Source organism: Lepidothrix coronata, unplaced genomic scaffold (genome assembly GCF_001604755.1).
Source record: "Lepidothrix coronata isolate B3197 unplaced genomic scaffold, Lepidothrix_coronata-1.0 Scaffold18, whole genome shotgun sequence".
In the NCBI taxonomy this organism is placed as follows: Eukaryota; Metazoa; Chordata; class Aves; order Passeriformes; family Pipridae; genus Lepidothrix; species Lepidothrix coronata.
In genome coordinates, this window is record NW_016690198.1 from 3574576 (window position 1) to 3587730 (window position 13155).

Genomic DNA, 13155 nt, shown 5'->3' on the forward strand with positions numbered 1-13155 from the left:
GTTGGAAATCTAATGGGCAACAACAGCAAAGACATTGGGGCAGGCAGCATATGAGGCAAGAAGAGTGGGAGAGAGGTGACCAGTGAGACTGGCTCTCAGAGAGGATCTCCTCCATCCCTCAAGTGACAGGAAAAAAACAGTCTTCTGCTGGATCAAGAAATTTTCATAGTGCAGTGGCTCAGACCTGTAGCAGCCAGATCTGCTGTACCCAGCATGAGGAAAGCAATACTGTATTCTGTACAGGACAACAGGAAAAGTTCTCTCTCTCAATTAACAAATAAATTAGCAAGAGAAATAACCTTTAGTATTAGGTTATTGAGGTGAATTTGCTTTAATTCCAATGACAAAATGGACTGCAATACCTAATCCAATGCCTCAATTCTGCAAACAGAGCGGTTTGGAGTTGAGAGTGGCTGTTGTGTGGACTGTAAATCCAAGGATATTGACTTGGGTTCAAAACAATGTGGGGGGTTGTGTCTGTTGGTTGGAAGTGAATTACAAAAAAAAAAAGGAGGAGAACCTGCTTGTAATCCAGATTACAAAGTGTCTGAGACAGTGGTACACAAGAGCCACTGTTCTGGCTTCTGCTCCCGTTGGTACGTGGCTCATAGTGATTTCAAAAAGGAGCTGCAACTGAGAAAAATCAACAGGCAAGTTTTACAAAGTGGCAAAGGTTGGATTTTGCAATCTGGCTGGCAATCCAACCCCAACTGGCAAACCGTGTAAGTATGTGTTTAACTGGGAAGACGGGATTAATCCTATTGATTGTAACGGGGTTAACTACATAGGTACAGCGCAGTGATGTTTATAGCCTCAACCGAACTACGCAGAGAAGTGAGGCTCTAAACGAGGACTATTTATTAGAAACCCACTTTGGTCGTGCTTTTATGTACCAAAGATTTTTTCAGACTCGATCTTTAACATGTAGATTTCTCTCAAGAGCCGCTCCGTTCTAACCACAACACTTTGCGCACCTCAAGCAGTGACCTTCCATTTCCTCATCCTTTCTCTTGCCACGGTGGTGAAAAACGTAAGAATATCTGCGGGTTTAGTGGGTTTTTTTCTCCTTTTCCGGCCAGTGCGCGGGGACGCCTCATCTCCAGCTCGACGGTCGCCTTCGATGGCGGGGCTTTCCGCAGCCCCGAGCCACCGCCCTGCGCTCAACCTCGGCCGGGAGAGCCCAGGGGTAGTTCGGTCCCGGCAGTGCCGCCTATCCGGGCGGCGCCGTGATCGCTCACCCCCGAGGGGTACTCGGCATCCATCAGCACCCGTCCAGCATCGCCGCTCAGCCGCGACTCCCGTCACGTCCCCTCTCGGGCTTTAGGAGGGGCTGCTCGGCTGCTTGCCGAGGCAGTCGGGACGAGGGCAGCCCACCCCCCCGGAGTAGCGCTCCGTGGAGACGCTTTCCCGGCACCGCGTGGGAACCCATCTCCCCTGGCCCGGCGCGTCCCGCCCTCGGGCGCGCTCACTCCCCCGCCCCGTAAGTAGCGGCGGCAGCGGCCGTCGGGGCGCAGAGCGGGGATGGGGGCCCGGGGTGCCGGGCTGTACGTGGGGCGCAGGGCGGCCGCCCTTGGGGCCGCGCTGCTGCTGGCGCTCCTGGCCGCGCTGCTGGCGCTCGCCGCTCTCTACGGGCGCTGCCGGCAGGAGGAGGCACCGCCGCCGCCCTCGCCCGCCGCCCCCGGCACCCCCGCCCCGCCACCAGCTCCCACCGCCGGCCCCGTCCGCCGCCTACCCCGCCACCTCCTGCCGCTCCGCTACGAGCTGGAGCTGTGGCCGCGGGTGCGGCCGGGCCAAGCCGGGCCATTCTCCTTCAGAGGGCAGGTGAACATCACGGTGCTGTGCCGGCAGGACACGGACGCGGCGGTGCTGCACAGCGCCGGGCTCCGGAGCCGCGGGGCCGCCGTGCGCGGGCCCCTGCCCGGGCTGGGCTCCGCCGTGGAGGTGGCGGGGCTGCGGCAGGAGGAGGAGGACGAGGTGGCGGTGCTGGAGCTGCGCGGGCGGCTGCGGGCCGGGAGCCGCTACGTCCTGCAGCTTGGCTTCCAAGGCCTCCTGGAGGAGGACCTGGTCGGGCTGTTCCTCACCCGCTACACCGACCAGGGACGGAGCAGGTAGGCGGCGGCGGCCGCCCCGCGGGCTCCGCGCCCCTTCACCGCGGCAGCGGAACTCCCACGGTCCCGCGTCGAGGCCGCCCGTGGCGTGGAGGCTGCGGGACGCGGCTGCAGGAGCTGGCACAGAGCTGGCGCCGAGCTGGGCGGCACCGGGGCGAGCTGCGAGCTGTCCGGGCGCAGGAGAGGCGGCCGCTTCTCGCACCTCCCCGGGACCGCATCGCGGGATGCAAAAAGCGTGCCAGAAACTCCGGTCTGTGCTCCGGGATGGTCGCTCTCCTCTCCAGAGAGCCTTGGCCGTGCTGCCCTGTCTCTCCGACGGCAGCTGACTTCACCCGTAGCACCGGCTGGACAATTTCTGGTCTCGCTTTCAGTGCCTTTGGCAGCGAGGGGGGCAGACAGTTCCTATGCCCAATTCCCGGGAGCCGCAGTCCGTCTCAGAAACTTCATCCCGGCCCCACACATGTCTGTGTAACACCGACAACTCCTCATTTCCTCAGTCTGTATCTGTGAGGAGGACATCTTTGACAAGAATCCGGGATTTTGGCTATGTATTTGGGCATGAGTATAGAGACGCCGATCACATGCAGTTTCAGAAATAAGGAGGAGTAGGATGAGTGACTGCTTTAGACATCTGTACTTTGTAGGTGCTATTCACGTGAAGTTGTTAGGCTGTCATCAAACAATCCATGATTTCCGTAGGGAGTGCTATTAGGATGCTTTCTTTTTCTTTTGAACTGCAAAACCGGTGATGGAGCTGTGTGAGCTAATCAAGCAGTCAAAGGTCTAAAACATATTTTCACCCTCAAAATGATGCTTGCTTATCTTTTTTTTTTTTTTAATTTTGGATCTTCCCAACGTGAATTGCATTCTCAACTTCTGGACACGAAACATGCTGAGAGAAGTGAAATTTAAGATCAAAATTTAAGTACTTCTAGTGGCAGGCAAGTTTCTCAAAATAGGAGTTTGAAGAAGAGACAGATAAATTGCTCGTTTTAAAGTTATTTCATTTTTAATAATTAAAGCACCAAACAGTGAGTCAAAAGGAAAACTGGAGTTAAATTCAAGTATTCTTGTCTACTACCCTATCAATGAGTCTACTAAAACGCGTGGGTTCATAGGCTTCTTGGTTGATTGGGTGATGTAATAAAATATGCAGTTACTTTCAAGATCCATACATGCAAACCTCTATATGAGTAGTTGTAATACGAAACCACAAAATGAAGTTGATAATTTTTTTGAAATGGAGGAAGACTGTGTGGCTTTTCTGCAACAAGCTGGCTTTTCAGCTGCCAGCTCTTGTATAAATCTCGATACCGAAGTCTGCCACATCTGGAAAATGTAACTTAGATGGACCTTTTTTTTTTTTTTTAACAAAAAGGAGATAAGTCAGTAAACCTTAGAGAAAAATGCAGCAAAGTAAAAAATATTTTAGGAAGCACATTCTGTTTTTCTCCAGTTGCTGTTTCTTCATTCACTGATTGTTATTCACAGGATTATTTGTGCAACTTTTGAAGAAAGGAGAATCTAGAACAATTTGCTTAATTTACGTAATTTTTAAAGAAAGGAACAAACCTTAATACTGTATTGGTATGCTTTCTGATGCTGTATTAATTCAAACAAGTCCTATGTAGGAAACACAGAATTAGACTATGACATTTTCTGATTCAGACTGTATAAAATTCAGTGTATCTGGGGGAAAAAAAGCTCTTGTCAGCTGCCACAGTAGAAAATTAGAAAAATTTTTTAAATAATTCAAATAATGTGTATAGCTCAATTTCCAGTTGTTTAGAGAGTTTATTACAAAGGTCCCATTTCATTCTTAGTTCATCATGAAGCACTAATGAAATGTGAAACTACAGTCTGGTTAAAGAGATGACAGTGGTAGTTAGACAATGGAATAAATTAAAGGAAATCCACTGATGGCAGATATAATGTATAATTTTTGTTATTTGTTTGTGCACCCATTTCTGATATTTTTGAATGGATTTTGCATATTTTTTCTGCTCTAAAAAAGGCTTTCTCTGAATCGAGAGTATACAATAGTATCTTGTTATTTTTCCTTCACTAAGAATTAAGTCACCACTTAACCAGCCATTTTCTAATCTGATAGGGTCCACTAACACTGAAAGGTTTTGCATTCTTATTTTGGAGGAGATAGGTTTTGAGTGATATGTAAGCTCTGCCAAGCTATTAACAATGGAAAAAGTTGGATTCTAATGGATTGCATAGATCAGGAGTGATTTAAAAACATTTAGTGCCCTTTGGCTATCAGTACAAAGCCAGTTACCCAGTTACTGTTCTGCAAGGAAACCTCCATCTCCAGCAGACTGTCCCATAGCTTTTCTAAAGTGACTTGTACCAGTCTTCAACAGACCTGCAGGGTCTGCTTCTTGCAGAGGTTTTCTGATTTCAACACCTCACTTGAACTGCCAGCTGTAACAGACAATGTGACATCTATCTGTGGTCATGCAGACTCCTGTATTTCTTCCATGGACTAGAAGCCTTAGTGGGTTTTGTAATTTGTGCTTGTGGAACCCTAGAGACCTCTCGTCTCAGAAGAGTTTAAGCAGATAAGTGCAAGCTTTTGGTAGACACCTTGATCCTAATGAGACGTGAAATCCCTGAAATGTTTGTTCCATATGGACTTTGGCACTGTCATATTTCTCAGTCAGATATCTCCATTGCTCTTTGTAGACTGGCAGAATGAGCGAGTTAACACAACATGTCATTCCCTGTCTTTTCTTGAAGTCAGAGCTGTTGTACACTGGCAAGGTGGTTTCACAGAAACAGCTATTTTCAGAAGTCCTAACCTGACCTCCATGGAAAACATAATAAACCAATTTCGCTGAATTTTCAAGAAAGAACTTTTTAGTTATCAGTTTGATCATTGATGACTGCATATGTTTTACTGTTGTTGACAATTTGTACTGCCCACCTGATCAGGTCTTACACACAAAAGATAACTGAAAAATGGGAGCACTTGTTATGGATAACGAACAGCCCATGTCTGCACTGCTTGCGGGAGCAAAGAAAGTGAAAAGGAAAGATGCTCCCACTTCTCCAGCACTAAGTGTTTGAAGGCTCTCCTGTTGAAATGAGGAATCAGTATTCTGCATATAGTTGTGATAGTCCATACCAGGATCTGGGTAGGCAAAAAGATACAGAAACCACCTTTGCTCTCCTTCTCTAGCACTGCTGGCTCAAACTTACATGATGCAGGAGTTTTGTTTCTGTCGTTCTGCACAGAGATCTTGCACGACCGTGGATGAGCTTGTGGGTGCTACTCCAGGATTGGAGGGTTCCTGTGGGGTGTACGATGAAGTGCAGGCTGTATGCAGGTCACTGTTCAGGTCAATGTTTCAAAATCCTTTGAGAATTTTACTTGGTAGCCACTCTGCTCATGTCCTGTGCAACTTCTATAAAATACTTGACTGGATAGGGCTGGTATTAACAGGCATCCCAACACAATATCCAAACACAATGTTTGCGCAGATTTTTATCAGTTGCTTCTGCACCAATTGCTAGGATGAGAGTAAAGGGGTTAGAACAGCACTAGTACAGTTAATTTTGCCTCGGAGCAGAGGATATGCAGTTCTTCTTAGCTCTGTTTTCTATGACTCTGTGAGTAAGACCATCAAAGGAGTGAGACAGAAATCAGAACAAGTAAGATGTTTGGTGTTTCTTTGTGTTGCTTGTTAGTATCAAGCACTGTTCACCTGAAAAAAATGTTTGGGTGTTGGGGACAAGATTCTACTCACTGTAAAACTCCCTTATTTTTAGCCACTTCAGGGCTTGTTTTACAGTTTAATTATTTTATGTTTGTAAAAATGGAAGAAATTAAATATAAAAGATGTTAACACAAATACCAATTATGCTATCAGTATGAAAAATAACTCATGAGAAAGCATTTTTAGAATGTCTCCTTTTTTGCATCAAATAAAACATTTCATCTACAATTATCCTGTTTATTAATCAGGTGAAATGTGATCTACTAGGCATTCATGTACTATGCAGAACATATTCCTCATTTTCCTTTTCTTTTTTCAGGCAGTAACTGGAAAAAAAATAAGAACCTCCATATACTACAATTTATGTGTAGTATAAATTGTCTAATATTTAGGCTAAGAGATCCTTTTATCTGTTTTTTTCTCATTATTTGATAGTATCATGTGGTATTATATGATCCTTATGAAAAAAGAAAATGAAATCTATGTGCAAAACTGTAGACTTAAGGGAGGGATTAATTTGTCTACTTGAACATTGTTAGACTTTCTAAAAAAATTATTTCCTTTTGGGCAATTTGTTTTGTGATAATACTGCAGTGTGTTAAAAAAAAATTGCTAGTGATTTAGTTCATGCTAATACCTTCACCTTGAAAAAACCCCAACAAACAAACCAACCCACAAGAAAGAAAGCTCCAACTATTGTCTATTCTGACAAATTATATGAGGTAATATGTGTTTTAAACACCAGTTATTTGTGTAATATGCATGAAACATTCCTATTTTTCTTTTTTATCTGGAGTCCTGCTGAAAAACAACATTTAATATGTCCTCATACTTCTTTTTTATCACATTGCCTTGGCCACAATATGCTGTTTTGTATTCTTGAACAAGAATTTCTTGAGGGCAAATTTGCCAAGTGTCTGCATCGGTTACTGCCAGTACAGAGCTTCCAGAGGCAGTGATGGCACTGATGCGGGGGAATTCACAGTCATGGATTTACTCAGTGTTTCCTAGAACCAAGCTGCAATTGATTGCACAAAGGAATGAACAAAAGCATACTTTGCTCCATGGGAGGAAGAAGATATTTTCAGTGATTGACTTCCTAGATGAAGTGGCCTATCACTATTGCTGCTCCTGTGCAACCCTGGCAGAAGTTTGTCACTTTCCATCATTGGACAGGATAAAGGAGAAGAGGTGCTACTTCTGTCTCAGGTGGAGCTTCAGCTGCATTTGGCAAGGCAGCTGGTGGCTGGTACAGCACAGATTTGACTCTGCAGGGAATCAGGTCCATAAAGAAAATCTTCCCTTACCGACAGTCAAGAAGTCAAATACAAAGTGCTGCTCCTTCTCACGCTATTCCTCACTTCAAAATAGGCATTGTGGTCTCAATAGTCACTGTGCAACAACATGCTCAATATGGGTTCTTTGGTCATGGGTTATGTTTATAGTACAGCATCAGATATGTCTGTTAAATGCAAAATGTACCATGTTTTAAGAGTATAGTGCTTTTACAGTCATCTTGTTGATATTAACTTAGTTCCCCCAACATCAGCAATGTGGATGTAGATGAGGCAGTGATACTTTCAGCACTGGATTATTTGATCAACCTTGAGCAGAGTTAAATAGTACAGCTACTAAAAATGCCAGCACCCGAACATCTTTCAAAAGAAAAGGGGCCCTAGTAGGCCAGCCTTGGGACCTTGCTGGAAAGCACTTCTGACTTTGGTCAGTGAAAGCAGGAAGCTAATGAATCAGTACCTTGGGTTAAATCACACACAATACAAGTGATGCAAAGCGATCAAGTAAAAGTAAATATCAATGGAAAGCTGATCCATTAATTTCAATTTCAAAAAAAAAGGTATCCTGTAACAAGCAACCTTAAGTTCTGGACATGGTTCAGTGCTACAGGTCACAATTAGTCATAGTCATGCTGTGCTTGTAGGGTAGACCTGATTTGTTACTCCACTCTGTAGTGCAGATCTGACTCATTACATACTGCTACTTAATGTATGGATGCTATCTTGATGGCTCCTGGCTTGTTTGGGATGTCTCAGTGCTAAGAATAAGCATTTGTGAACCTGGTGTGGATACACTGCTAGGGAACACCTCAACTGCAGATGAAAAGTATTTGCCATGTCAGTATTGAGGTCACTGAAACAGGAGATTAGGCCATGCTTGTGTGCCCAGTTGCTGGCTACTACTTGGCTGACATATATAGAGCTTTGAGGTACATTGCACGTGTATTTTTAAGAATTCTTGATAAGGATGCCCTTACGTGAACAGCTAAGATGTACAACTTCTTGAAACTTCTGCTGCGAGACACAGTGATTTATCTTTTGATTCCAGCGAGTGTGTGTTGCAGGAGAAGAGTCAGAGATCACTCCAACAGATCTGTCCAAGTAGTTTATTAAGTTCTAATCAGTAAATTTAGGTGTACAGATGGATTGGTAGTCAGTGCTCTGCACTAAAGTATACAAATATTATTGTGTAAGTTTCTTACACATATCTTTAATGTTGCATGCATGCACATATGTCACCAACTCATCGACGTCTGGTGTCAGACAAAGGGTCTTTCAGCCTCAAGGGTAACCTTGAGAGGCATACCTCCTTGAGGGGAGATCACCACTCTGCAGACAGGTGCTATGGATGGAGAGCTCAACAGACCCTGATAGCTGCAGATATTTACAGTAAAGTGGTTGATTTGTAGTCAGTTTTTCTGCTACTGATGCACTTTCCTCCACTTATCAATCCTGTCTCCATCCAGACCTGTGGTTTTGATTTGCTGCTGAATTCTTAATGGCAGTCTCACACAGTAGGATTAACTTTGGTCAGATCTACTTGGTGAACATCAGACTGGACCAAAGTTTACTTAGTTCAAATAGGAGGAGTGCATCCATCACAGTATGCCGCAGAGGCAACTGAGGCAAAGCTCCTTTGCATATGGTACAAAAGGGTCCTTTTGAATATTATTCGGGTTTTGCCAGTGTACTGGGACAGCGTTGACGCTGTTTTCACAGGGGTTCTTCTCTATTGGATTTGACAGAAGGGTGCAAGTGCATGCATACACAGTTCACTAACAGTTATTACTATTTTTTATTAAAATATACCAGTAATTAATTAACAAGAATGCATGCATTAAGGAGAGCAGCAGGTGTACAGATATATTCTAATTATGACAATAAAGTTGGGCATTGTATCTCTTGAGCACTGGTCTGCTGTATGCAAAACTTCAATCAATTCTGTCTTAATAAACAAAGTAGGAAGGCTCAAATATTTAAAATATGATATCCGGAAAAGGCCTGTGAGGGGAAAAAAAAAGATCTGATTAAAAAAGACTGCTTTTCTCCACAAGCATCCAAACTGAATTGGTTGTTGGGCACACAGATTTAGTCATGGCTTTAAAGAATAGGCAAAACTTTTCCAAATCTGCATATTTACATGATTCACTTCCTGTTTTTTCTGATTTGTTGTCTTTATGTGCTATATGTGGATTTCAATGAGCTGTAGCATGCTGGATTAATCTTACTTGTATTTTTAATACAGTATGCTCATTGCCTCCCAAATGGAACCAACGTATGCCAGGAGAGTGTACCCATGTTTTGATGAACCTGCCATGAAGGCCACATTCAATATCAGAATTGTCCATGACCCAAGCTATGTGGCTCTTTCCAACATGCCTGCTATTGGTAGGTAAACAGCAAGTCAACTTACGGGTTTTTTTCCCCTAAACTACTTTTTAAAAGGGTGCAATTTATCTGAGCAGACTATGTAATCTGATACAGTGTGTTGGCCACGTGCTAATGTCTTCAAAGGGCACACAAAATCTGTGTCTATGAACTTAAACATTTGGACACTGTTATTCATAATTAATGTCTCTGATGGCAATAATTCCATCAAATAGTTTTGTTAGTTGTGATGTGCTCTCCTCTGGCTGCTGCAGGCTGCATAGGGTTTGATTCCTGTTATTTACTGCTTAGTCAGTGTGTCTTATGTGTGACATCTTTATAAAACCAAATGGCAACCTCAAGTTTTCAAGGCCTGTATTTGTGACATCAAGGGATTCCTTTAATTCTAAGTAGATTTTAAGACATATTTACAACATACAAAAAATTGTTCTCCCAGGCAGAGACACTATGGCCTCCTGTGTATATGAAGAATTAGAAAAAGCGCACTATAAAGCTTTGGAGATGCTACTCCTGTCCCTTTCTGGGATCTCATGTGGGATGTCTGTGGGGTATAAGGTTCCAAATAAACTCTCTAAGTTAGTGTTCCTACAGAAATCTGTTGTGTCTTTTGCCTTCTTCTTAAAAGCTCTTTTTCTGTAGTTCAATGCCATGAATCTTCTATTTTTCAACTAAATAATTTCAGCCATAAAAAGTAAGTTTTACGAGATTTGCATGGAAGATAAGTAACTAAGGAATATAGATGGGGTCTCTGTGAGAATTGCCGGAAGCACTTTCTACCCCTGAAAATCCTGTCCATATCCCTCTTATTTAGAAGGAAGGTGTCTGATTCAGTGTTTCATAATTCTTAGGCACACATGTATTTGAATTATAATAGATCAGATTTAGAGATATCAGTTTTAGAGATATGCAGCATGGAATAAAATGTCCACAGCTTGCTCACATATTAAAACTGACACAGTTTAATATCCTTCCAAGACTTCATTTAAGAAGCTCAAGAGTGGATTTTTGCTGTTTGCATGGAAGGTCACAACTCTGATACATGTCAGTAGCAACGAGTCTGGCTGCTTTCCCTCTATCAGAAACATATGAAGAATGTAGTGCAGGAATACAGCATATTGAAGAGAGGGGTAAAAAAAACCATGCAGAAAACATAAAAATCCTTGTTTATTATGGATGAGCATTGGTTTGAATATTTTTTTGATTTTTCTTTTCCTAGATGTATCTGAAATGAAGGATGAAAATGGAAGCCTATGGACTGTTACCACATTTAACACTTCACTGAAAATGTCGACTTATTTGACTGCTTTTGTGGTCTGTGATTTTGATTATGTCACCAGAACAGAGCGGGGAAACAAGGTAAATATGAGGCTGCATAACACATTATAGCAGTTTACAACGGAAGTTGGCTCTGTGGTGCATCATGTGCTTTAGAAGATACCACAGACATTAACTCTGTTTTCCATTCCAAAACTATTTGCTTATGTGGCAAAACTGCTAACATTTATCCTGTAGATATTTCTGCAGAAACCTTTCCTTTAGGACAATTAGTTTATTGTCTTGTTCTGTTCATTTCATACAGCTGCAGAAGTAGGTATGGGCTGTGTATGTTAAAAATTTGAAGCAGCTACTCTGCAGAAAGTACTGGTCATAATTCAGGGTCTTCTTACTTTCTTAGCTGTCTTAGTTGGAAAAAATATCTGTTTCCACTGCTGTGACAAAACACTGATGTTCGGTGCCTTGTTCTTCAAGACCCCTTGAGGACCACCACCATGACATCAGTAAGAGTAATACTGTGCTCCAAGCATTTTGTATACTAGTATTTTAACCTTTTATTCGGTAGTGGTCACATTTTTTTTAGCCTTCAGAAGTCCCTGTTTTGTGTATGAAGCTTCTTCATCTGTGAGTATTCAGTTTTGCTCTTACTGTACAATGGCCAAAGCTTCTCGAGAGAAGCTGTAAAAAAATGTACTGCATTGGCACCAGTTGTTTCTCTTTCCTTCTTTTGGTCAAAGTCAACAAGGAAAAGATGTATCAAGTTGTTCCAAAATAAATAGTAAATTCAAGTGTACAGCTATTAAAGGTAACATTTACTTGAACTCCTTAATAAATGAGAAAACTGCATGGTTAGTTCACTGTCATCCTACTGGGGAAAGGTGGGACAACATGAGAGGACAGTGCACAGATCACCTAGGAAGCACAGTATTGGCTCTTTTTTAAAGTGAAGATTGGACTTGGTATGTCATACCTGTCACCTTCTGTCTTGAACCTGTTGGATGCTTACAGCTATGACTGTGGTGCCTTTTTCTTGGGCTGATGTGTACTGACAGTAGTTAGCAAAGCAGAGCATTCAAATGAGCTTTTATTCAGAGGGAAGAGGCACCACCTGTGTTCTGTGACATAGAGGAAGACAGTATTTCACCCCTTGGTTTTAGACGGAGATACTCAGTTTATGCCTCCACAATATTTGTGTGAGCATATTCATTTGTGCCTATTTTTGACATTTCTGCTAAGTAATTTCCAACCTGAAACAGGGATATTGTAACTCAAAGCTGATATGAGGATTAGGATTTTAAGATGTTTAGGTTTTGCAAATTAAGTGATCTGGTCTTTGAATCTCCTCTGAAGCCTTGGCTGAAAAGAGGGCCTCAGAGGTTGAGGACACTGCATTGGCTGAATATGCTCTTTTTTTTTTCCCTTATAAATTAAATCCCAATGCTTCCCAAGTGTGCTCTTAGCGTTTGGCTGTGCAGCTTCTTGTGAGACCATGTATAGCACTTAGATGCAAGAAATGTCGAGGTTTTGAGCTGACAGGCATGTGGAGGGGGTCTTTCATTCAGAAATACATGGTGGAGACAAACCTTTTCTAAGCCTACTCCATCACTCTTGAGCAAGGAGCTGTCCTTTCCAGGACAAAACAAAAGGGCAGAGGAGGGGAAAGCTTTGCTTGCGGCCGCGGTTTCTGTTACTCAGAGGTACAGATGCTCTCTGCTCAGATGCCATCTGCTCTCCTTAGCAGAGAGGGAGGCCAGTGGTCTGTTTCAGGCTGTGAGAAAGTTCAAGAGGAGAGATGTGTATCTTTGGACCGCAAACACTCTCTGGAAGTTCATTTCTCTCTCATTAGGTGGGCTGAAAGAGAGCTTGTCACCCAAACTCACTGGCTGGCATACATTGGCTTAAGATGTGTGATTCCAAATCGTTTCACAGTATTTTCCACTTAATAAAAGAAAAACTATGAGATTGTTTGTTCCAACAACGTATAATTGGATTCAAATCTTCATCCTTTCAAAGTACTGGAACTCTCCTAGGTTTTAGCAGGAGCATGTTCTTTGACACATTTTGTTAGGTCCAGTAAAACTTGGATTCTTTTAAAGATTAAATTAAAAGCTTCGTTGCCTGGTTTGGTGTGGACAGACAACATTTTTTCCAACAATGATTCACAAAAGAGAAACAAAGAGAATGAAAATATGACGGTTGTTTAAAAGAACTCTCCCTTGTTTTATTGCAGATACGTATTTGGGCTCGGAAAGAAGCAATTGGAAATGGGTATCTTGACTATGCTTTAAGTGTCATTGGTCCAATATTTTCGTTTCTGGAAGATGTACTTAACATCAGCTACCCTCTGCCAAAGACAGGTGA

General features: G+C 42.9%; 1 protein-coding gene and 1 long non-coding RNA gene across 2 annotated transcripts in view; one reads left to right on the forward strand and one right to left on the reverse strand.

Annotated features, from left to right (window-relative positions):
* The first annotated feature begins 1521 nt into the window (after positions 1–1521).
* The window catches only part of LVRN (laeverin), a 38067-nt gene continuing 26433 nt past the window's right edge, over positions 1522–13155 (forward strand). The window contains exons 1-4 of the mRNA XM_017807342.1: positions 1522–2108; positions 9377–9519; positions 10736–10875; positions 13025–13151. Coding sequence (XP_017662831.1) covers positions 1522–2108; positions 9377–9519; positions 10736–10875; positions 13025–13151 — 997 coding nt within the window. The remainder of the gene's footprint in view (positions 2109–9376; positions 9520–10735; positions 10876–13024; positions 13152–13155) is intronic.
* The window catches only part of LOC108493664, a 33514-nt gene continuing 29024 nt past the window's right edge, over positions 8666–13155 (reverse strand). The window contains exon 5 of the long non-coding RNA XR_001873557.1: positions 8666–9132. This is a non-coding gene — a long non-coding RNA (uncharacterized LOC108493664). The remainder of the gene's footprint in view (positions 9133–13155) is intronic.